Source organism: Fulmarus glacialis, unplaced genomic scaffold (assembly GCF_000690835.1).
Source record: "Fulmarus glacialis isolate BGI_N327 unplaced genomic scaffold, ASM69083v1 scaffold8971, whole genome shotgun sequence".
In the NCBI taxonomy this organism is placed as follows: domain Eukaryota; kingdom Metazoa; phylum Chordata; class Aves; order Procellariiformes; family Procellariidae; genus Fulmarus; species Fulmarus glacialis.
In genome coordinates, this window is record NW_009194652.1 from 14,632 (window position 1) to 41,027 (window position 26,396).

At 38.0% G+C, this 26,396-nt stretch overlaps 1 protein-coding gene across 1 annotated transcript; it reads right to left on the reverse strand.

The window, feature by feature from the left end:
- Positions 1-5,442: 5,442 nt before the first annotated feature.
- AMMECR1 (Alport syndrome, mental retardation, midface hypoplasia and elliptocytosis chromosomal region gene 1) lies at positions 5,443-25,942 on the reverse strand. Its single transcript, XM_009587834.1, has 6 exons — positions 25,903-25,942; positions 25,284-25,398; positions 16,816-16,906; positions 14,943-15,039; positions 9,363-9,896; positions 5,443-6,127 (listed from the first exon to the last, which is right to left on the reverse strand). The coding sequence occupies exons 1-5, from the start codon at positions 25,932-25,934 to the stop codon at positions 9,782-9,784; spliced, it is 450 nt and encodes a 149-aa protein (XP_009586129.1). The 5' UTR covers positions 25,935-25,942; the 3' UTR covers positions 5,443-6,127; positions 9,363-9,781.
- Positions 25,943-26,396: the final 454 nt, after the last annotated feature.

Genomic DNA, 26,396 nt, shown 5'->3' on the forward strand with positions numbered 1-26,396 from the left:
ATCACAACCTCCTTTCAGTTGTAGAGAGTGATGAGGTCTCCCCTGAGCCTCCTTTTCTCCAGGCTAAACAAGCCCAGTTCCCTCAGCTGCTCCTCCTAAGACTTGTGCTCTAGACCCTTCATCAACTTTGTTGCTCTTCTTTGGACATGCTCCAGCACCTCAATGTCTATCTTGTAGTGAGGGGCCCAAAAGTTAAATTATTCCCTCCCTCCCCTTGCCCCTTTTTGAAGGCTTTTTAAACTTTGTATTTCATTTTGGTTTATGGTATGGCACCACAAGAAACTGTTACCAGTGTAGCTGAGAGACAAGCTTCACAGAAGGTGAAGAACAGGTCAAAATGGGAGCAGAAAGGGAACGAACTTCTGAAGGTAATGTCATGGAAGTTCACATCCTGTATTTCTCAGGTGTCTCTGGAATGTGCATCAGACAGCGCTTGTTCAATATGCAGGATATTGGTTTGAATGGGAAAGCAGAATACTTAATCTCCATAGGGGTTATTTATTCTCTTCCCTGGCAGAGGCTGATTTTCTTTTCCCTGAATGGTTTATTTTCTAGGCAGTTATGCTATACGGATGATTTCTTTGGTTGCTTTTATGTTTATTTATGCTGGAAATTAAAGTGCAAAACTATACTGCTGTTCTTGAAAGCTAATTGACATTCTCTCCTGTGGTATTATGCACACAATCTATGTCAAGATAACTTGAAGCTGTTGCCCAGTACCCGGTGGTAAGGTTTTACATTGCAGCAGTGCAATGTACAATTGAAAGGGTAGTTCTGGTCCTCCCTGGTCAAATGTTCCTAAATCTTTTATCACAGTGCTAACAGTTACGAAAATGTTAGCAGTAGCTATGGGGCAGAGTAGGAGGTGGACCACATAACCAGACAGGCTGTTCCTTTCAGCAGTAGCTTAAGCTGACTGTAAAATCTCACCCTGAAGTGGGCTGATTTGCTGTCCACTAGCAAGTCAGGCACCAATACCAAAAAAAATTCTTGTGCAGTGCCAATGCCTAGACTTCACAGAGAAGTTGGTGTGTATTAAGGTGTCTGAACAGAGCCCTCTACTCTCCTAATTTTCTGTACTGTAGGCACTTCAAACAAAAGAAACAAGAAGCGATGCGATTGATTACTCTTTCTGCCGGTGAATGACTGTCTAAATTTGCCTCCAAATGTACGTCTAAATGAAGCATTAGTAACTACAAAAAATGTGTTTACTGATCGGTTTGTTTATGCAGCCTTAGAGTAAGTAGCCCTTAAAGCAGAAAAGCGAGCTAGTAAAATTTCTGCACCCACCATCACAGCTGGCCATTCAGCCTGTGAATATTGAGATTATTGTGCCAAGGCTTTGGCTGTCCAGGATGCATGCAGTGCTATTTTTCAAGGATTCAGACACTGCGGTGTTTAAGCTGTATCTGTTTGTTTAACTTCCTCCTATTTGCGAAGAAGAAGAATTTGCGTCTTGTTTCTTTTGAAGTGTGAAAATTAACAGCTCTTGACCATGCTTGTATAAATCAATGAAAAGCCACGGTCTATGAACAGGCACCTATACTTGGTTTTGGTTCAGCTTCTTAGGGCTTGACAAACGCTGCTTATAAGCAAAACCTACTCGTACTTAAGCAGATGCTGCATTGATGAAGTTGGGAGACATGAAAAGTCAGTCCATTTGCATACCTTAAGATGACAGAGTACCTCAGGGTAGATTTAGCCATCTGTTTCTGGCCACAATCACGGTTTTGGTATTTCTGTATATTTGGTACCATCTTGTAAAGCCCAATTGTATTTTCCTTTCACAAATGGCTATTGGCAACCGTTAAATTACTGTACTTTACTTTTATGTCCTAATTCTTGCATCTAAACCACTGGCATTTGTCTCCTATGCATCTATAGGTAATGGAAAATACTGATGTGCTGGTTTTCTCGCTGTTGCAATTTTTTCACTAGAGGCAGATTCTTAGGAATTAAATTGGTCCTAATAATTAACAAAGCTCTGAAAAGGCCAAAAACCCAGGAAGAGGGCATATGTCAGCCCTTCTGTGAGGAGGCGGAAGGTTTCTACAGGCAGACAGGTCAACTTTGATGTTTTCATTTTTACAGTGACAAGATTCATAACAAATCTGTTGATTTTTGTGATCTCGTACTCGGTCATATTGCTGTAAATCTGTCTCGCAGCTTTTAGTGTAACTTAGTCAAAGCCAAGCTGTTTTTTTAAATGATTTTATTTTTCTTCAGGGTCAATTTTGTACTTTTTAAAAAATGATTTCTGCATTTACTGAGTCATTATCTCAATGCTGCAGAGGACGCAGCAGGCAGAACAGGAGCATACCCCCACCACTCTCACCAGCCAAACTGTGCCAGGGAGCTGGAGTCGCTCGGGCACTGGCCTGAAGCACAAAGCAGTCTTTGGAAACTTGCAGTTCCAGTTACCCAGCCCTCTTGTTCAAGCATGGCGTTATCCAGGCACAGAATGGTATGGCAAGGGCAAGGATGGATGTGGAGAGGCTCAACGGCCACATATGCTGTTAGTTCTGAATAATTTGTAAGAGTGTTATAAATTTTGTAAACTTTTTAATGTGCTAAAACTTGGTTATGAGGTAACATTTACAATAAGGGGTAATTTGTGTACTTGTTTTTGTATTTTGGTCTGATGGGTTTTTTTTGTTGTTGTGCCCTAAGTCCAGATCACTGGGCAAATACTTGTTGAACTTCTGAATTAAAACAAATAAATGCATTTTAATGGATACTGCACAGTTCTGTTATCATTCTAATTGTGCCAGGCACTGAGTCTGTCTTGCTTAAGACTTTTTAAAAGTAGATACGAAAACCGAAATCGACTTTCCACTTCAATTTGTAGTATTAACAGTTAGAGTCACAGAGGGGCTTTAATATTAGATAGCTAATCATCAAATCAGATAAGAATATGGTTTTTCCTGTCTTAAGCAGTCTGTACTGCTAGATGTGGTCTACCTTGCATGTAGCAGTTTCTGTAAGTGAGAATAATGATTACCAGGATTTCTGGAAGTTTTAAGCATTTAAGTATGACCTGTGCCTGTTATCTGTCACTCAACACAAGCCAAGCCTGAGTTTACTGGCAGACCTCACTGTAGGACATAAATCCTTTAATCACTGTTTAAATAGTCCCTGTCCCTGTCTTTCAGGTAAAGAGCTCAGGGAACAGTATTTATAGTATTATGATGCTTTCTCTATGCTTCTTCCACTGTTCTTGCCACAACTTTGGCAGTGCCTTTTATTTCCTGTTCTATGTCACTTTAGTAGAAGATCGTAGAACATGTACTTAAGTTTTCAGCTCAAGGCTTTGTTTGGAAAGCTACTGTAATTAAGGTACTCAGACAATCTCACACCATAGGTGATGACAAAGTAGTTTTAATGCACTGCAGAAATGTTTCTGCCTGTAATTAAAAATACATTTAAATAGACTGCAATAATGTTGTGACCCAGTACATTTCAGACAAGGTATTTAATTTTGTAAGGTTCCTGGCAAACACTGTTCCTGGAAAAAGAAAATACTGGATATGTCCACCTGTATTATTGTAGATGCATCGTAGAAGTTTAAGTTTTCATGCAGTATAAAGACTGATACAATAGCTTAAGCACAAATCTAGTGTGAAGTGCTTTGTGGAAACCTGAGATGAACTAAGCAAGCAATTCCCTTTTTCAGGCACTGCTAATTATCCTCTGCATCTCTCTATAACGAATTGTAAGTCAGCCTTTCATTGTTTAATACCAACATATATGTAAGAATAAGCAAGTTCCCACCTCTGGAACATCCTTAATGCTCAGTACTGTTTTGCTAGTTTGATTTTTATAGAGTGATAACTCCATAGCTGGCTAAAGTAGCAAGAAGAGTGGGAAAGTTTTGGTAGGCAGTTTTAACTAGCTATACATCTCAATGGACTGTGAGTTTTAGGTAGGTTTTACCCAATTCAGACTAATGATACCAAATCTGTGAGATACGAAAACAACAATGGAAGCTACTTACTCAGGCAGGTTTTCCTTCAGAGGTTGTTTGGGGTTTTTTAATCTTCTAAATCAAGGCTTCAAAGCAAGTGGAGTAATGGCTGCATCAATCTTCAACATCTAAAGGTTACATGGATTTTATTGCTTTGTTTTCAAAGACTTTGCATCTGCAGACAGGAGATCTATTAATACTGAATTAGTCAAAGGCAAACAAAACCACTTCTAAAATGAGATCTGAATTCCAGGGAGATGTTAGAAATTTCTTGCTTTCTGGAGGAATTATCCTACAGAGGAAATATGCTCCCTTTAACTCGGACTCGTTAGAAAATGATGTCTCTTAGTGCACTAAGAATTTGGCTCGGGGAACAAAGTTCTCCAAGTCAGTTTTACCTGTGCGAGTACTTTGTTTTGTCATCAGCTGGATTGTGGCTTCATTGCTTCACAGGAACACGCTCCTTCCCTCCTCAGATAAAACATCTCTCTGGTATCAGCACAGCTATCCATCCCAGCACAGAGGTTTGCCAAGGCTTCCTCGCCCATTGACCAACACCCCAGGAGGCTCTGCTACCAAGCCAGAGTTACTACAGGGACACTGAAAATGGCGCTGACAGTTAAAGATGTTCATGAAGTAAAGGTTCTATTCTCACTGGATCTGCTTAAGTAAAACAATTTAAAAATGGCCCCACTGTGTTAAGACTAAAAGCTTTTGGGGAAGGGGAAAAGACTGCTTCCCTGGCCCTCCACACTTCCCAGGAACCCCGTAAGTCAGCGCAAACTCTACACTATAATTTTTTTCCATTAAACTTGGTCAACATGACAGCCTACACATTAGCTAGATATGACATGCAAGATAAAGAAATCCCTCATGGCAAAGCAAGCCTAGATAGTCTTTAAAACCACACCTACTACTGTAAGAGTAGAAGAAAATGCATTGAAATTATTTTAGGTGATACTTCAATATATTCTTTGATACACATTTTGCCACATTATTCTATTGAATAATGTTGCTACAAGTAGTGTAGGCAATGTATTGGTTACACCAGTATAACCAGTTATGCAACAAAGTTTTGCTTAAAAAGGTTGAAACCAGTTCTCCCCCTCAGAGAGTAAGGAGCCCAAGCCTGGAAAAAATTCCATGTTTAAAGTTAGATATAAAAAGTACAAAACTGAACTGATAACTTACATAAATACTGATAAATATACTGATATAAATAGTGATATAACTGATGTAACTGATATAAATGCTCATTTAACTTGGAGTGTTTAGTGACACACTTCTGAATTAGACTGAAAACTGCATGTACCTGTCCACAATCTATTCCTACAGCAGGCAAAACAGAAAGACAGAGTTAATCACGTGAAAATATTCCTAACACATCATTAGCCTTTAACATTAACATGAATTGCAAATGCTTAAGTAAAAAAAAATTGACCAAGCCACACAATTAAGAAAAGAAACATAAAAAGAAATGGTGATTCTTTTTCCTTATTTTATTGGGTAAATGATTTAAAAGGTAGTAACAATAGTGTTAAAACTACTACAATATCTTTCCACAGCCATATCTCACAGACCCACAGATAACCTTCTATATATTTTTTTTTTTCTTTTTCCTCATTTTTCTCTTTTTAAGCCGTACTTATATTAAAATGCCCATTTCAACAGTTTCTTCACACTAATAGCAATTAAATGTGGAAGGAAGGAGGATCTAGTTATAAAGGAAGGGGGTTCAGGTAATCTGTGATATTATTGTAATCAATCAAGTTACTAAGGAAGGAAGGAAAAGACAGAGGCCTTACAAGCTACTCCAGGTAGCTCTAAGCCCATTGTGTGTCACCATTGCATTAAAGATAACTCAAGATGCTGGTGAACAATTTAAAGTAATTTTTTTTGTAACATATAAAACACTAAAATAACTTAGAAACTAGATCCAAATATCTTGAAAAGAATCAACTTTGATATACAAAAACAGTCATAAGTTGTTACAAAAGTTTCAAACAAAAGTTTGTTTTCTCAGTGCGTTTATGTACCAGCGCAATTACTGGGTCCAGAGCAAAGAAAGAGGTTTCTCTTTTTTATTTTTTCTTTAACAGTAATAAAAAACGAGGAGAACATATCTTTGTATATAAAGAATCATTGCTGGTCTTAAGAATAAATGTAACCAGAAACCCTTAAATCTGAGAGGCACACTTTGGGTTTCTCTTTTTTTTTTTTATTTTTTTAAACTTTTTTTTTTTTTAAACATAAAAGGAAAGTCACCAGTTTATTTAAATGGAGGAGATATTCAGACTCCCCAAATAAACTTAATTCAATTAACATCACTAGCAAAAATCAGTTAGAAACTGTACAAAAATAAAAAAGTTAACACATTTAATCCTGCAGGGATTTTGTAAGGACTGGAAGGCAGGCTTTAGGAGCAGCATTTGGGCATGGCTGGAGGCTTCTTTGGTTCGATCTAACACACATAAGAGATGTAACCTACTCCAGACAACAATTTTAAAAACCCGCACATTTGAAGACAAGTAAAGAGGTCCGTATACAAACGCCAGGGTGTGCAAATGGATTTGACTGCCTTGATTTAATAGTGTATCTGAGGTCAGAACTCTAGTGTGCCCTCCCCCTGCTATGAGCAGCGTTGGGGTTGAGATGGTGGAAAGTCAGTGCTACAGCAGTCTCGGCAGAAGGAAGGCCACTTGAAGCATGACTAAGTAATAGTTTCGTGTCAAGTCTACGGTTTTGTTGTCTAACTCAGTTTACAGAACAGGGTTTTTAGGAACATTAAGCAACAGAATTGAAAAAAACCCCAACAAGCTCTTTAATGAGTAAGGCAAACTGAGTAGTGCTCATAAAAAATTAGCATTCCAACTTAAAAAATAGTGAAATAAGCTACTTGGTTGTACCTTAACTTCTTATAAAGTACCCCAAATAAAAAAAAAGAAAAAAATTTTTAAAAATCTGTATCTAAACCCAGCAATATCTCTAAAAGGCTACTAAACATAACTACAAGGGAATGACATTTGTGAAAGCAATTGTTGATCAGCTTTAGGCAAACAGACCTATTCTGTCCCAGTGCATGTCACAGTGAACTGCACGTTTTGTACAAATAAACCCACAATTACACAGAAACAATCCATAGCATTGTCAGCACTTGCATGCTGAGGAGGTAGGTGCCCTAGAAACACTGTAGATAGACTGATTATTCCAATCTTTTAAAAAAAAAAATCATACGATCTGATTGACCACAGACTCTGTAACAGTTTTTTAATTAGTGATACAAAACTCTGGTCCAGAAGGGTCTGGCATTAACTCATTTCAAAAGCACACCTTTACAGTTTGTATAACACCCTTTTAACTATATTTTTAAGCAACAGCTACTAAGAGATAGACAAAAATGCATTGTGCATTATGCTGTATACAAAAAGGAGACAAAACTATCCTTTTCCCCCCCAAGCCATGGTGGGAAGTATTGCTGACCTTGTCCTTAAAAACCTGCAGGATTGTTTATTCATCAGTATATCATTATTACACTGGTAAGAAATTCTGTATAACATCTGCATATATCGAAGATTTTTTAAAAAATCTGATATGATTTTAGATCCGCATGACCAGTCACGTGACCTGCTTGAGGTTGATTAGCACCTTTCAATACATATATATTTTTATATATAATAGATCTTTTTAAAAAACTTCTAACAATGAGCTCATACAGAAGCATGAGCACGCTGTAACGAGATGACAGATAAAGATGGGTTTGGATGACTTTTTTTTTTGCAGCAGAATGATTCAGTTTGTGCTCAGTTTCCCTATAAGGGCAAGAAAAAAACCAACACAACTCTATCAGGTAGCCATTTGTTCACAATTTCCACTTGAAGACTAATCCATTTAAAAGTGTTCCCCAAGTAGAAACAAGACAACAGTATCATCCAAAATAGCCTCTGTATAAACATCTATTAATTTTTGCAGCTTCTGGCTGGCATCTCTTGGCTCCTGAAATTTCAGGCCCTCTGCTTATAAATTAAGGCATCACAACTGAAAATCTTAATATTTGGACATCAAATGCTGTGGATGAAGGAATACCAAAGACCTTCGACGAGAACCTCCATAGAAATTAAGTGGCAAAGCTAACCTCACATAAGAGATGAGCATAATTTATCCATATCTGGTTTTGAAACCCCATTGAAACATTTTTACAATTAGTCTGATTTTTTTTTAACAATTGGATTTTAATTGATTCTATCTATTTGAATTTTATATATCTATATATTTACAAACATTCATTATTCAAAATAACTGGAATTTCTGCTTACTGTGGTTTACTCACTCATATTAGGAAGGTCTTTTCTGTAATAGACGGCATGTATTGTCCCCTAGAATATGCACTGAACTACAACAGGTATTAGTGCGAGTTCTGCAGGCACATGAGCAAGGAGCTAGCTCCTACCATATACTGGGCTTGCAAATATACCACACATACCTTTTACTAAATCCTATTTTTACAGCAGGAAAAAGTTCCAATCAGTTTTCTTTCTTGCACCGTGTGGAGGGGTATCAGAATTATTACACAGTACTTACAGCTCTCAAGTACTATTCCTGTAATGGATGAAAACATGTTAAATATGGCATATTTGTCCTGTGCTTTCACAACAGTCTTTATTCTTTATTAAACAATAGTTAACTTTATCTAACTATTCATGACTTGATAAAACTCAACAAGTTCAAAAGCAGAAGAAAGAACAAAACAGGGATTTTTCTTTTCCAAAATAGGTTTGCTATAAAAAAAAAATCTCACTTTAAAAAAATCCCCAAAAACCTGACACCAGAGCAGACTCAATATAGTTTGCTAGAATGTCTGGCATCTTTGCTATATTTTTTCTATGAATTTTATATATAAGTATATAGTTATGTCATAGTCAAAGGCACTAAAATCTAAATCCGTTTTCTTCCTAATATGACATCTGCTACACCAACCTGTTTTTAGAAACAAATGTCACTCCTAATTTGAGATCATCAGAAAGGCATCGTATCATTACAAATGCATTATTATGACTAGTCTTGACAGGGCTGGATTGCCCTCGATTCCCAGCACAGAATGGGAGACGAAGGTACCTGGTAGCCTACTGAATTACGTCATGCCCTATCAATTACACCACTTGATTCTGAAAATGCTGCCATGTTAACATGACCTCTCACTGTACATGTAATTGCTTCTCTTCATCCAAAAAAGCATTTTGCATGTCAGCCTTGACATTTTGGCTGTATGTGCTGGATCTGAAGATCATGTATATAGCTACATGAAATCCTTATTGTGGGGGTGAGATATCGTACATACAACATTATTAAGAACATTATGAAAATGCAATTCATTGTCTAGTATAATACCTGAATCTGATATGTTTCATTCCCTGTCACACCTATTAATGCAAAAGCCATGAATGCCTTTTTGCTAAGCAAAGCATCCCTAACTGTAATCCTTAAACTCTTCCTTCCATCCACAGTCACAGAAAGCCTTGATTGATATAATTCAATGTTAATGAAGTAGAAATTTAAAATTTCATAAAAAACCCAAGGGCTATATATGCTGCAAAAAAATCTGCAGTGACTCAATAATAAAAAAAGTATGGGATCTTTGTAGTAATGCAGTTTTCCCTCCCGTTGCCATGATGAGCTTAACCAACTAAGAAGCCTCAACATGGCAACGGAAACTATCATCATAAAATGGTACAGTAATAGAGATAGCTAGACCAAGAAGGGGCAGGGTCTCCTGGGAAGAGGTCTGCAGAGAGGTCCAGTGACTGGTCATGCGGCTCAGTGTCAGGAATAATGGTTGTACGGTGGAAGGGGGTGCCCAATACCATTTTGGAAGTGATGATGCTGACGATGGGCAAGGTACTCTGTGTAGCTCATTGTCATCTTCTCACTACGGTACCTAGAAAAAAGCAAAGAAGCAAATTCAAGAACTGTTACCAGGAAGCTGTAAGTAGCACTAAAAATACTGCGCTAGTGATACGTTTAATGAGAACAGCTCTGTACTTCTGATGTTAGGAATAAGACTAACTTCAGTTGCACAAGGGCAGGGAGGGAACCGCCACGGTTGTTGGGGTCATGCTTGAATCACATGACAGTGCTTATGAAAAATATTCTAAGCAAAGAGAACTGTTAAAAATTGTTGCCTACTATGTTGCTCAAAGCAGAAGGAATAGAAACTCATGATGATTTTATTGAGAATGTCCCATATCTTCAGCCAACTCTCTACATAAAACCTAGGAGAAAAACTAAACTACAGATTTTTGGGCTGTTTTTAAACAATCAGTATCAATTGTCTGCCAAATTCTGCTTTTAAAATAATCCCAGCTACATTAAATGGAGTTACATTATTTTTAGACTAGCATCATAGAATATCTCAAGTTGGAAGGGACCCATAAGGATCATTGAGTCCAATTCCCTGCTCCTCGCAGGTCTACCTAACACTAAACCATGTGACTAAGAGCATCGTCCAGACTCTCCTTAAACTCTGACAGGCTTGGTGCCGTGACCACTTCCCTGGGGAACCTGTTCCAGTGACCGACCACCCTCTCAGTGAAGAACCTTTTCCTAATGTCCGATCTGAACTTCTCCTGATGCAGCTTCTTTCCGTTTCCTCATGTCCTATCGCTGGTCATCAGAGAGAGGAGATCAGCACCTCCCCCTCTGCTGTCCCCCTTGAGGAAGCTGTAGACTGCGATGACATCCCCCCTCAGCAATGAGGTCACCCCTCAGCCTTCTCTTCTGCAAGCTGAACAAACCAAGTGACCTCAGCCGCTCCTCCTCAGTCTTGCCCTCGAGGCCTTTCACCATCTTGGTCACCCTCCTCTGGACATACTCTAATAGTTTGATGTCCTTCTTACATTGAGGAGCCCAAAACTGCACCCAGCACCAGTGCAGCGCAGAGTGGGACAATCACCTCCCTTGACCAGCTAGCGATGCTGTCCTTGATGCACCCCAGGACACGGTTGGCCCTTTAGGCTGCCAGGGCATACTGCTGACTCATATTCAACTTGCCATCAACCCAAACCCCCAGATCTCTTTCCGTGGGGCTGCTCTCCCGCCTCTCGTCCGTATAACCAGGACTACCCTGTCCCAGGTGGAGAATCCTGCACTTGCTCTTGTTAAATTTCATATGGTTGGCGATTGCCCAGCTGTCTAGCCTATCCAGATCTCTCTGTAAGGCCTCTCTACCCTCAAAGGAGTCTACAGCTCGGAGTCCACAGCTCCTCCTAGATTGGCATCGTCAGCAAACTTAATGTACATTTGACTCCTGCATACAGGTCATTTATAAAAACATTAAAAAGCACTAAAATTGAGCCGTGGGGAGCCCCACTGGTGATTGGCCGCCAGCCTGATGTAACCCCATTTACTAAAACTCCTTGAGCCTGACCCATCAGCCAGTTGCTCACACAACGTATTACGGACTTGTCTAGCTGTGCGCTGGACATTTTGTCCAGAAGGATACTGTGAGAGACAGTACCAAAAGCTTTGCTAAAATCAAAAAACCCCACACCTACTGCCTTCCCTTGGTCAACCAGATGGGTGACCTTGGCATAAGAGGAAATTAAGTTGGTTAAGCAGGACTTTCCCCTCGTGAACCAGTCCTGGCTGTGATCAATGACTGCGTTGTCTCTCAAGTGTTTTTCAATAGCTCCCAGAATACCCTTCTCCATAATTTTACCAGGCTCTGAAGTGAGACTGACAGGCCTGTAATTGCCAGGGTCTTCCTTCTTACCCTTCTTGAAAAATGGGACATTTCCCAGCTTCCAGTCGACTGGGACCTCTCCAGACTCCCAAGACCATTGAAAAATAATGGAGAGAGGTCCCGCAGTAACATCGGCCAGCTATATGTAACTAAAAGCAGAATCCAGGCCCTGACAACAAGTATTTTGGATATACTTGCATCAGTATTGTTTGACAACAAGGAACATATTGCCACATTAACACTTATCTGTAGAAGTGTAAAAGCTACACGAAACCAACACTATTCCACATTTCCACAAACTTCACTTAGAAAGACCTTGCATAAGAGATCTGACAGATGAGACTTGGTGAATCCAGCTACAGTGATTTAAAATATTGCCACCTCTCCTTTCTATCATATTTTTTTCTGGAGTTGCTCTGGTGGTTCTCTCCTCTTTTAGGTCTAGAAAAAAGCACAACAGATGGCTCAACCACTTGCACTCACAACTCAACACAAAAGTTTAAACTACTGTGGAGTTACCAACTGCAGCAATTAAGGTGGCAAGCGCATTTGCTTCTGTTGCCTCTTTGCCAGAGGAACAGAGCAGAACATCTTACACTTGCAGCTTTTTGCTTCAGTGGACGTGTTTCAGAGCGCTAAAGGTGCCCACACTTAGTTGATACAACAGTGTTTGTTAATGATGTACTAATTTAACAAATGGCCGCTGGTCCTCGCTGAGAGATTAGCTGCAGCTCTTCTTGAATTGATGTGAATGGTGTGCCGCACTCTGCACTTGACGAGTAAGCTGGTCTGTGAATGAAATCCCCTGCCACTATGAAACTAAACCATAAGCTTGGCAGTTAATGAAGTTGGTTGTAAGTGGGTCACAAAGCAGGCCAAAGGCAGCCTGACTCAAATCACATCTGCTCAGTTGAGATGGAAGAGAAAATGCAGTTACTGTCCTTATGCATTCTAGACCCCTAGAACAGGTACACCCCTTTCAGCTCCACTATTTTTCAGTTCTCTTCTTCAAAACACGGCCAGAAGTACTGGGTATTAACTTGAAGTGAAGATAGCAGTAGACTAGTTTTGATCAGCTTAAAGCTTTATTCACACACAGGGCATTTACTTTAATTCAGAGACTTGAAAAAGAAGTTAAAAGCATTTATTCCACTCTTTCAATAGATGTTTTACTGTATGACAAGAAGTTATTAAAATGAGACTCTAAAAAAGGTTGTCTGATGCTGGGAAATGGTTACTATTTTAATACTACTGTTTATAATATGTCAGCAGAAGCTGAGTTTTTAAGCAAGTAAAACAGACAGCCAAAAAAAAAAGAATTTCTTCTGAACATTAAAAATTATGCTTTGTTTATTCCACCTATCAGGCCAGTGATTTTGCTAGCAGTTTGGATGTTGTGAACTTAAATACACTAAATTCGGGGGGTTTGGTGGGGTTTTTTTGGGGGGGAGGGAGGTGGTGGGTTTTTTGTTTGTTTTGTTTTGTTCTGTGCTCACATGCCATTGCTCCAAACAAAATCATGTAGCTGGAAGAAAATGTGTGCTACGCAGAAAATTTTTGCTGATTGGAAAAACATATTCCCTATTCAGAAATTGTCATTTAAGAACTATAGCACTGTTACTCTTGCCCTCAGCTACCTCCATATATTCTTTTTGAACAGCAGATAACAAAGTGTACAGCTGAAATAAATTAAAAGGAGGCTGGGGTTCTGCATTTGGAAATTTAGCTGGATCCTGTGAATCCTTCCTCCCTAATTTAACCTTCAGAATAGCATGTTTTCCTTAGTCACAGCTGCTCCACAGTAATCAGGTTCCTACAGGAATCCAGAATTCTGAACAGTCATTGAGACGCAAAGTCTTTATTCTTCATCCACAAGATCACTGAACAAGTAATTCCTCTAATTCGAAAATATTTATTTTTCTAAGAAATGCTTTGCCTTCTACCTGGTTTAAACATAAACTACTGCTAATTACTAGCAAGATTTGTAGATGAAGATGACAAATGTGGAAGCTGGAAAGAACCAAAATCTCAGGTCTTTGCCCTACAAAAATGCATAAACAGTCAGAAGAATCCAAGTATTTTCAGATGTCTGAAGTGAAAGGACTGGGTTTTAATTATGGACAAAGAAGTCAAGTCTGCCGTACACCTAGCTGCACTAAGAAGGAAAGAATTTCCAAAGAAATCGGGACACAGAAACAAGAGTAATATATACAACATTTTTAGAACTAATCTTGCGGCCCTATGAGTCCCTAAAAGTCGATAAAAGATAGGACAGATAACAGTTTTGGACAAAGGATTCTAATTTTGTTATTTGTATTAATAATATGTCAAGTGTGGCCTCCCTGAAGAGGATGAACAGTCAATACTTCCTTATGATGTAAGGTTTAAAAAATTCTTATTTCTCCAAGCATGGAATAGATAACTAGAGTATAGCAGTCATTTTATACTGCAAGCTTATAAAAATATATCATTTTAGAGGTGTTCTTACAGACATTTACTCCTCCACCCTTCACCATATAACTACAATATTATGGGCAGAATATTCTGCTGCTAATTCTGAAATATTTTGGCTCCCACCTGCTGAGAAGCCCTCAAGAACACATTTTATTAAATTAGCAAAATCAAAATTGTGAGAGTGACAGAGTATGAAATAAAATATTAAATTCATGTCTTCACTCCTGAGAATACATAGCTCAACTAGTACACTGACTGTCAGATCAGCTACCTAGTTTGCATACCTAACACCTGTTAAGAGAAGGGAAACCTATACTCCACAGGAGATAAAAAAGACCCAACGCTTGCTTTGAGAATTGAACAGATTTCTAGCGCTGAGGGGCCTCCCTGACTTCACAGAAGCAGGCCCATAGCGCACCATCTGCTCAAATACAAACGGACAATGGCAATAATCCTTGTTACAGCAGCCCCTGAAGATCCGTTACAACCAATGAACAAACTGTAAAAAGCAACAGCTAACACACTGCTAAGATTTTGCAGAGTTATGGAACAAAATATGCAGGTACCCTGATATATATGTAGCCTTTTCGTTCTTGCTTAGTGCCACTAATCCCTGTGCAAGGCACAGATATTCTCAAAAGTCCGTACTGCTATTGTGAAAAGAAAGAAATCATTAATAATATATACAGGAAAGCTTACTATTAACATCTGAAATAAGCACTTACCAGGAATGAACACATCACAGTATTACAAAAACAGGACTTATCTGTAGTATCCCACGATGCATACCTGGTTAGCTTTATTGTTTTCCTGAATTCATTAGTAATCGGAGCTTTGTAGCCTCCTTTCCTCAATAAGGAATCTATGGTTTGAATGTGGTCCCATCCTGTTGAATTTTACAGTAGTAAAAATTAGTGAGAAGTATAGCAGTAAGAATAGATGTTGCAAAAATACAGTACAGTAGGTAGTGTTACTGATAATGAAAGTGCTCTGCTGAAGTTCTGCATAAAACATAGATCATTCTTCCCTACTTAAGAACAGTTGAAGGAAATATGACATATAGGCTTTCTTTACACACAAAGTTCGCTCCACAAACAAAATATATTTTTATCTCATAATTGAAGTATTTTAAAAGTGGACCCGCTATATCCAGGTGTCCTAGATTGGGAGCGAGACACAAAATTAAACTTTTCTGAAACGTTCAGGTATGATCATATATCACAATCACTTTAGACATTATAAGTGGCTATGATAGTATGAAAGATTAAATTTCTGTATAAAACAGAATTTAAAAGAATAATTAGCTGAACATGTGCAGAGAACTTCAGAGACTAGATTTCTCCATAAATATCACTTAACTTTACAATGATACTTCTAATTTCAGAACCACTATATTATAATATAGGTGGCTGGGTAATAAAAAAAAGTTATGAATTAAAAATACAGATTCATTATTGTTCTCAATAAAATCTTCATGGTATTCAAAGCTCCTATTTATTGATTTTAAAAAGCCTAATATTTTAAGTAGCTGTTAGACATGTAATTTCCAAAAGATGCAATTAGATTAGTCACATTGTTACATTAAAAAGAAAAAAGGGTAGTTTTGGGTACATAAAAAAATACAAATGGGTGGTTTTGGGTACTTTGAAGAGTCAGACTGCAATGCATGGACTACTAAAACTATTTAGAAATTTAACACCCCCCCCCCCCCAACCCCCCCCAGTTCCTGAATTTAAAAAAAGCTTGTTAAGTGATCACCAAAGGTCTCGACAAAAAACCACTTCTCTAACTAGCCAACGTTAGATTAGAAAAGCAAAAAAATTGTCCTGGAAAGCCTCTACACTTTTAAGTGACTATTTGGAAACAGAATTATCAAAGATGATCCTCAGTAAAGGTTTCATCCTATTCCTTAGTGGACCAACTCAAATATAAAAAGGCAAAAAAAAAAAAAGAAACAGTAGCAATGCAAAATGTTAAAGATTGAGACACACTGTCAAGCTTGGAAAAAAAACCCAAACCATAATGAGTAGTCATAGACAGCTGCTTAGTCCAAAAGATACTATTCAACAAAATCTACTATAGTTTTTTTAATTTAAATTTAAGTCTGTGCCTCTATTAAAAGGGACTTTAACAACATTATTTTGGACTTTCATATTGGAATTAATTCCCTTCCATCCGTCAAAAAACCCAGGAAGCCAGTGTTTATAAGAGGAATTAAGTACTAGCAGAAAGTATCTAACTGAAAAAAAAGACTTGATCATTGCAAATTTAGGAATAAATCAGCTGTTAAGATAATTGATCAGACATCCCATCACTTAATAGAGTTTTTGCATGTCACTAATACCACAGCATAATAACTACACAAAAACTGACAGCTTTTAACACCTGCAAAGTTGGTTGACAGCACTGTACCACCCCTCCATATTTTATTTTCTACAGCTACACACTGCATTTATGACTTGTTTAAAGAACAGCTACAGTTTACTGAATCCCTATAAGGGGACTGATATAGGCATGTAATTGGCACTTTATATAAGAGTCTTCTTACAATTAAATATTGCTCCATCATCTGACATCAGTGCAAGGTCAAATATTGCATTTTAGATTTATATGTATGTTTAAATTCTTCACCAGATCATATGAAATAAAGTGCAACAATGACCTTGCTCCTTTGCAACCTCCGGTAAGTAGGTGGCGGTGCGTTTTGATCCTTTTTCATTGATGAATTCTATTCTAATGCCATGTACACCCACCTGCAAGAAATTGGCAGCTTTATTAGTACATTAAAAGAAAAAAGATACAAAAGATTTCTAACATGATAAAACCCAAAATGTGAACCTTTCAGTGGCTAATACCATTTTGCAAAGAGTTTCAAGAGGTGGTACTGAAGTGAATGTAATTTTTTTGAAAGGTGTTCACCTTAACAGCCTTGTAAGGTCAGTAGCAGCACAAATATGGTCCTCAGCTCCCCACCACAGAGCTTCATTTCTGGTCTGAAGAAAAGCCAGCTGAGATGCCAAAGTCGTTCTGTCTCTGAGTCTACTGTCTCCCTCTGACACCGTCAGCAATGTTGTTGCTGATAAAATCACCTGGTCACCAGATATAATCTGCAGGCAACCAAACAGCTGGCAAATCTAATGATGCTTCAATTAAGAGCATTAATTTTGTTCAAAGTAACAACTGAACAATGAAAGATTTGTCACACTATGAACTCGAGCCTGGAGCCTTCAAAATTTTTGCTAATGTATGATGAGGAAAAGGAGATATTCCAAAGCATTCAGCTTCAAGCTCCTATTTCCGTGCTACTAAATACTCTAATACAACAAAATGTTAGTATGGAAACCAAAATTACTAATACCAAGGAGTTAGACGTATATAAAAGTTGAAAACTGCCAAAAAAAATTGAAAAAAAAAAAAAGAGGCTGGGCACCTTTCCAGGGCATTGTTTAAGCACCCCTGTTTTCAAGGTACAATAATTCTGCTGAGAGTACCTGCGCTTGGATCAGGCATGCCATAAAACATATTCCATTGCCAATAAGTTTTCAGTTGCTTTTCAGTTCTGTGCGTAAACACAAAGCATTAGTAGATGGACATTTTTATTTTCATGCCCACGTAACTAAGATGTTATTTCCATTTAAATCCAAAGTTCCCAACATTGTGTGTGGGAATGAGTAGTTTGTGTTTAAAAGGGTATCATGTTATTTGGTATGGCACTCCTTTGTGGAGACAAAATTAATCGAAAAATGCTGTAACAGTTTTTCCAGTGACAACCTATTTTACTGTAACTGCATGACAGTCAAAAAAACAAATAAGGAATATTTACAAAGCTCTACCACTTGTTCAATTAACATATTTGCTTATATTAAGACTTTAGTTTTTAATCTTTATAATTATATGATATAAGCACGGGGAAATGGGAGGAAGAGTCTCTCTTGTGGCTGGCCATGGCCTCAACAATTTTTCCCCATGAACCTAACATTTCTTAAATAGGAAAAATTACTTTGAGACTAACGAATTTAATCCACTGCAAATCTTAATGTGATATTTCATTACCAAACACTGCTAAACGTAACTTTCATAACACGGATATATAATCACTAGAGAGATCAAATCTGCATGCTCAGATGATGTAATTATGAACCCAAAGGACCTGAAAGTAAAATGAAACAGTGTTAGAAGCTGAAATGAGCCTACCGAGTTTATTCCAAGAACAGAGCAAGTTTTTGCAGCTGGTGATTTTGTAACTGTCTATTTTCAATTGCCTAAGCACTAAGATGAAATATTTTCAGGTTTTGCACACCTTTAAGTCCTGCAGAATGTTAGATTCTAAATTCTACACAACTGTTTTGCATAATAGTGATCATCCAGTATTCATGAGAAACTAACCAGAAGCACTAGTGATGTATTAAGTACGATGCAACATTCAAGCAGTAGGTAATTGCATTGCACTGGATGTTTCCCATGAACCATTTTAATGGACTTTTAGGCCCATGTCTGTAAAAGAAAAAGATGTAGAGCAAAATAAGTAAGGCAACACAATTGCACCCACAATTCCTCTTGTTGGGAGAATTTCACAGCATTCTGTGAAGCATGAATTCCAACTGCAGCTAAGCAGTATTCTTAGTCCAGTACAAATGGCTTTTCATTGTTTAGCTCCAGCTAATCAAAACCAGGCCTGCGTTAAACAAATGGAAGCCACACACAAGCAAAATAAGAATGATCCACGCTATGACTGGCATGGGCACAGTTAGGAATTTATTCTGACTTCCTCAAGAGACCGACGTTCCTGCATTGATGAAAACTTCTGTGAAATTTCCCAAAATATTCCTCTCTAAGCCGGGGCGCAAGGGGTAGGTACATGTTTGGGAGGCATTACCTGGGCTGTTTGCCTACCAGGCTTAGCACAGAACTTTATACAAAGCCTATGGCACGCTTCTCAAAATACAAAAAATACTGATACACTACAGGCAAGTTTTTCTAGAATAACAACATCCGTGCAGTTCAGAAAGACAAACCAATCAATCTTCTTTTGCAGATGGAATTTAATTTCTGTCTCATCTATTACCATTTATTAGGGAAATGGCTACATACAGGTATCCTTCTGAGCTGCAAAAAGACCACAAAATTGCCATATCAGCCTCCCAAATGGGTAGGAATTTATTTAGACTGTTGCTATTGGGAGAGGAAAGTGAGGTAAGGAGAGAGACTTAGAAAGGCAACAAACCAACCTCCTCCAATAGAAGTATTTCTATAGGGTTTTAGAGCATGAAATACTGTATACTATGTATCCAATACTTGTGAATATAAACCTTTTGGCCCACTGCGTAAGTGGCCAGAGGCTGCCTGAAACTAGGCTCACTGACAATGTTAATTAAAAAACACAGACCTTTCGCTAAATCTAAGGATTGCATTAAACTACAATTTTTATTTTACTTCTGAAATGACCTCAACAGAACTTCGGATTTTGTTGTCTATTTATACACATTCATATTCATTTATATGCACTTTTTTTAATGAATCATTTATTTACGTACACCTCGGGATGCAGGAAAACACACACACGCATTCATTGTTCTGCCAAGCGCTTCTGGCACTGGCTAGATTATTCCCCATAATCAGTCTCTATATATATCCACCTCAGCTGGGCTAAGAAAAAATTGTTCCAAAACCCACCCTGAAACCAAAGTTCAAGCAACTCTCATGTTCGACTCAAAGTTCCAAACACAGTTTACACGTCTGTTCCTCTTGTACTGACTCTCCAACCATACTGAGAGGAAGAAATAACATTATTCTCGTTAGACTATCAACATGGAATTTGGATAAGCATCTAAAACATCAAGCCTTGTTGAAATTTAAGCTTCTAGTCCACTGTGGAGTAAATTATCATCAAATAATCACTCTGTTCAGTTTTATCTACTGCACTGAAATCTGTAAGAGATTTGCATGCAATTATCGCTAATTAGTTTAAGATGAATTATTTGTAAACATTTTTTCAGAAGTACATTAAAGCAGGTAACAAAGAATCCACATGGAATACCCCAGAGCTGGAGCAGCGCAACACCTCCTTGGTGTTAGAAACAAGTGTCTGCCCGTTCCTGCAGTTCACTATTTGCTGTTCTCCTCCACTCGAGACTAGAAACGCGGCTCGATGGGCAACCCTTACCGCCAGCACGCCAGTTAAGCTGCTACAAACCTGCTTGCCTGCCTCTCAGTTCTACCAGTAAAAGCCTTCACGTAACCACACGATGAACCAGATCAGGCTGTTCTGGGCCATGGCTAATCCTTCTACTGACTTACGGTTTGTCTGCTCAATCTTTGAACGGCGGCAAGCTATAAACGTTTTCAAACAAAAAGGCTGGCCTATAACTTCTGCACTATTCCTTATGATACCACATAACATAGTAGCTTTTCCCTTTATTTACCTAACTAGTACTAGGGAAATAGCTGTATACAAACTTGCCTGGAAATGGAACGCTTCAGGTTAAGCGACTATTATATTTATTAGAAGCTGACCCCATTTTTTATTAGCTGAATTCTACAGCTTTTTAGCTTCACATTTGTAGCAAATATGCTGGCTTCTTTCTGATCATCTTTAGTAGGGCTTAAATATTACATTCTGATTTAACAATGGAAGCAAAAGACTACTCGGGAGACATGCACTCTACTTCATGAATAATTTATTTACATACATGGAATCACTGAATATCATCCAAAGAGAATAAAATATTGAGATCAAGACTCTTTTCTTCCCTTGTTCTAAGAAATACAAGCTGCAAAAGTTGCTGGTGCCGCTGCACTTGCAGGAAGGAAAGAATTTCCACAACTCTTAAATGTACTAACTTAGTCAACAACGAAAAGCCACCTTTCAGTCAACATTATTGGCTACAACTATTTAAGCTAATATTTAAACCAGCGCACACAGGCTAAAGGCCTTTTGTATCAACACAGCAAGCCTGTACAATTCCGCAGCTTTTACTTCACTGAAGAACAGCAACTTCAGGGCAAAGATCTCTTTCAAGGTATTTTAAGGAAGAGCTGCTGGTCAATTCTAGTTATTTATTACCCTGTTGGAATTACAATAATGTTTTCCAAAAAGTTTCCTATTATAATCACATACAATCATAACGTTTATGTTGTTTTAATAAAAAAAAGGGGAGAGGGTCTGAATTAGCAAGACAGGCTTTACCTTCTAGCAAAAAACCCCACAGATTCTTAATTAAATTAATGAGAAAATAAATTAAAAAGGTGTTCATCTGCTATAACATGAAATAGAGAGGGAATGAGTAGAGGCACTTTGCTTTTCTCTTCTGCATTTCTAGAAAAAAAAGCAGGCAGGGGATACATTACATCATTTGCCATTGTAACGCACCGCGCAGCCGTACCCTCTCAAGGAGGCAGAGCCTCTAGCACCGAAGCTGGAACTGCAAGCCCTGCAACATCATCACACCTTATATACGCCACTTCTGGGATCTGAATCCACCCACAGGACCTTCTGAGTGTAGGGGCCTTATCTGCCCAAATTGCAGACTTACAGGCTTCGCAAACCAAACAGAAGTTCTTTCTGAAGGACCCAAAGCCATGATACTTCATAGCAATCTATTCAAACTCTTCTACATTTCTTCTTTCGGGGTGCTACTGACAACACGCACAGTTCCCAGGGCAACATGAGACGCAAGTGTATCTGCATTAAGAATCCACAGCAAAATCGGGGGCATCCTGAGGCAGGAATTCAAATTTGTGCAGGGAAGAAAAAACTTGGTAGAAGGACAGATCAAAAAGATGAGCTCAAGGAGAATGGAAATAGGGATAAAGCTGAATTTATGTATGGAAGGAATGACTGCTATCAATATCAAACGTATTTAAAAATAATTGGTCTTTATGACTTGTCTCCCGAGTAGTCCTTTGATACCTGATCTTTAAAAGAGCAGTACTATCAAGAAAAGAAACATATCTTAGAGTTGCTCATGTTGTCCATTCCCTTGAGAAAGGTTGTGAGACTCCACCCCAGCGGCGACCGGACCACAGCAATATTTCATGGGTTCTGTTTATCAGAAATGAAGAACCAGTTCGTACACTCCTGGTGTTCATTTCAAAGCCCTGCATCTGCTCAACTACTAAAGTGCACTGCAATTCATACAGTGTCACATGTAAGTAAGAATGCTAAGTTACATTTTAGGAAGCATCCTCACGAACCATGGCATTGAAGTGGTCTTTTAAAGGTCTGTACTTTCTCCCAAGTACTTTTATAAAATGGGAGCAATTTGAAAAATCGTATGGGAGCTAATAGCAGTCAATTCCCTCATATCTCCTGTTTACGTGGTTGAAGTTTCTGTGGCAAAAGGATCTCACATTGCTTTTTACAACTGAAATACTAATTTATTTAGTTTGGGAAGACAATTCATTAATCAGAGAAAAGAAGATCTACCACTCTGCTTCAGGATATAGGAGACACACCTGAGCTGTGTCTTCAAACGATCTTGTCTCTAAGCCACCGGAGCATTGTGAGTTACCTGAATCGGCAATTTTGAAATATTGTGACCTCTGTCAGGAAATTGCTGAATTGGCTCCCACAAGATCATCAGCAGCATACCTACAGCAGTAAGGTCTCCTAACCAGGCTGATGTTTTTCAGGATGATCTGGAAATTAGCATTAGACGAGACAAAAGATGCAGAATCTCTTTTTACGTCATACTCCAGACATCCTGAAATGTCTTTTTGCCATTAATATTGCATAACTGCAGCTCCCTTAAAAGAAACATGGATGACATAAGCTATCTCCCTGACAGGGGCACAAACAGCGATGAATCATTCTTTCAAGGACTAACAATTACAAATTTTGTCTTTCTCATATTTATACACCTCCCAGCCTCTTTTGCATGGAAAGCTTGTGGATCATCCACAGCTATATATCATACAATCACTTGAGAAGCATGTCTAACTTACAGGAAAAAAGAAAAAAAAAAAAAAAACCACCACCAAATCATGGAACCTACTTTGTGACCATTTCTTAGGATTCCCAGAAATTTGCTAAAGGTTTTAAAAACCTACCATTAAAAACTTTAAATGACATAGGAGAGAGCAACTAAGCAAATGGATACCACAAGGACTATTCTATTTTTGACCCCTCCATTCTTCCCTCGGAAGTCAGGGCCTTCCAGTAAGAAGAATTGTGAGAATCCATAAAATCAATCAGAACTGAGCAAGCCTACAGTTCTGCATTAAGTTTGTTTACACGGTTGTTGAAGTCTCAAGGATTCTGCAACAAGATATAGAAAGGACACAGAAAGTAAAAGCCTCCTTTGTTTCATACAAGTATTAAAGTTATGAATCAGAAGTCTCCCAAGGAACAAAGTTAAAACCAATCTTTCCAAGGGAGAGTGGATTTTTGAACTCAGGCTTTGGTTTCAGCTTCTCTTTAAGGATGAATATTTTGGTCATCTCAGAAGTTTATTATTGAGAGAATAAAACAGCATCTAGTAATATTTATAGACTACCACATGGAAAGAGCTAAATGCTATTTCATTATGCACTTCACACTTTTTTAAAGAGACATTTTCTGAGTGTATTCATAGTCTGATTTTTAATAAATTATAATAAATGAAATTAAATTGAAAACATCACTATGGTTACTACCAGAAGTCAACCTAGTAAAGCGGAAAAATTCTACCAGTTTTAATTTTGATTTCTAGCTTGGTTTAATATTAAAAGTCACTACAGTTTTGATTACTGGAAAACATTGTTTAAAGTAGTCTAAGTGCTCAGTGACAAGACAAAGTACTTCTCTGAAAAAAGCTTCTTGTTGAGAATGCACACACAGTTTCAGCTAAGATTTATTTTTTGGTCTGACATTACATAAAAAATGAGTAGTTCTGTTTATGGTGAAAATGCTGATAAACCCCAAAGGAAACTTACATTCCCCTCATTCAGAATTACGTATCAGAAGGTAGGAAGTCCTTGTCATTTTGAGTTGAACAGGAAATGCCTTTTTGTTAGATTTTCAGCTACTGTAAAATTCATAATGCTGAGGTTACTGCTGGATACCACCACTCTGATACAGTAGGGCCTCTTACCATTTAACAACAAATGAAATTTCTATTCAATTCACATTGTCACATGTGAATACCATACAAAGCCTCTTTTTTTCTTAAGAAATCCTAAATATTTAGTAGGGCTAAGTCATTATTAAAGGGAAATACTGTAACTCGTGTGGTGTCTCTGCCTGGTAACACGTCCACTGTCGTATATGACAATTTCAAAATTTTTTTTATTTCAAATATAGACTCAAAGAGCAACACAACAGTAATACTGACTGAGATGAGAAGTTCATCTTAAGTCCAGTAACTTCTTTTTTGCAAGTGTCTAGTACCAAATAATGTTGAAAAAGCAGAAGTATACAGAATAACACTTCCTTCAGTATACCTTCCCAGAAATAACTCTAAAAGCAGCATTTGCTTCTTAATAATCTCTTTTATGCTGCTGTTCCAAGAGAATGCATGCAGGTTTCCTAGAACCTAACAATTAAAATAGATTCAGCTCCATGCAGAAGTACCAAAGAAAAACAAGAGCAATGATTTCCTTGGCCTCATTGTATAAGGGCTTTGTGGGCAGGCCACTCGCTCTGAAAGCAAAGAAAGATTTGGGAAAGATAAATGGCTCACTCCTACAAGCTAAATAAGGCAGCTTGTTTTGGGATTGCAATTTTTTGCAGTGCTTGTTTCCAGAAGCATACATCGAACTATTAACTTTCATACTGGAACATCCTCTTTCCAGAATCAATGGACTGATCTACCATGTTTCTGTGGTTAGCTATGCTGCAAAAGAGGTCTCAGGACACCGTCACTCAGACAATACCTTGCTTGATGGAATCTTAGACATAAATACAGCTGTGCAGAGCGCTCTTACTTTGAGCGTGTAAGTGGGCAAGAATATAACTTTATTCCATTTTCATGGCTCAGACTTTTAAGGTGATGACAGTTCTACCAAAAGGATCTACGCACAAAACAATGTGTATGGAGTGCAGAGCAGTAACAACTACACTACATATATGCAGATAATTTAAATGGTGTGACCTCTGCTATAGATGTTCATGGTATCAAAGTAATTTTCTTAAAAGATATCCAACATCCTTACCTCCCAGTCCATGTAGTCACATACATCTTCAAAGTTAGTGAGTAGAGACACTGAGCAGAAAAGCCGTGGCAGCTCATCCCTCGTCATTGGGGGGAAACGACTATCTTTAAGGGCACTGTTGAAGACAAAACAGAATTTCAAAGGATTTTTTTGTTTGGTTTTTTTTTAAGTTCAGGGATCTAATGAATCAACTCAAAAGTATAAAGGACAAAAAAAATCCTGATGAAATGATGACCAGTTTGATAATCCAGTTGCCAGTGTAACACACTGACCAACATTCCCAACTTTTCCCTTAGCCATTTGTTTCAGTTCTTGGCTGGCCAGTCAGGTGGTGTGCTGAGGGTCATTCCTTCCTGAGCTGATTTTGCTACCGTGACAATCTTATTAATGAAGCAGCAGAAAGTTTCTGGAAGAAGTTACAAAAGCAATAGCTCTTCTACCTGCAATTTAGTAAATCCCTTTCAGAAAGGATTAAACTATACAACATAAAGTAGAGGGGGAAATTCTATAGCCTGCAGTAATCAAACACGTAATGCAGTAATCGAACTTCATTATTCAGTGAAAAAAAAAACCAAACAAGCAGAATATTCTCCAAAAAAAGAATAATATTCATGCTTACTGGCAAAGGTGAATATAAAAAGGTAAAAACATCCAAGGGCTCTACAGACCTCTAAACCTACAGGACTTGAAGATGTTCTGCAAAGCAGAGGTGATGATTAGTAACAGGGAAGCTTGCAAACAGCTAAGCTAATCCTCAGGCTAACGCACCATTCTATCGACAAACATACACCTGATGGGGTAAAATTCAATAGAGAGAGGAGCTACCTGTGCACATTCCAGCACACTTCGAAAAACAAAGCAGTTAACAGACAGCAGGCAGTACCACGAGTAAGAACATTTGTAAGAACCTACTTGCATAAGTTTGGTTAAGAACCAGTTAAATTAGAAAAGGAAAGGTTAAAGTGAGTATGGTATCTCATAATTTCTTATTCTCTTGAGATTTGAAATACGACAGGTATGAATACAAACATGCTCATCTCCAACAAAAACAGTGAGCTGCTAACTGAGCTTTTTGATGAGTGAAGAGAATTTAAAATTAAGAGACTTACTAAA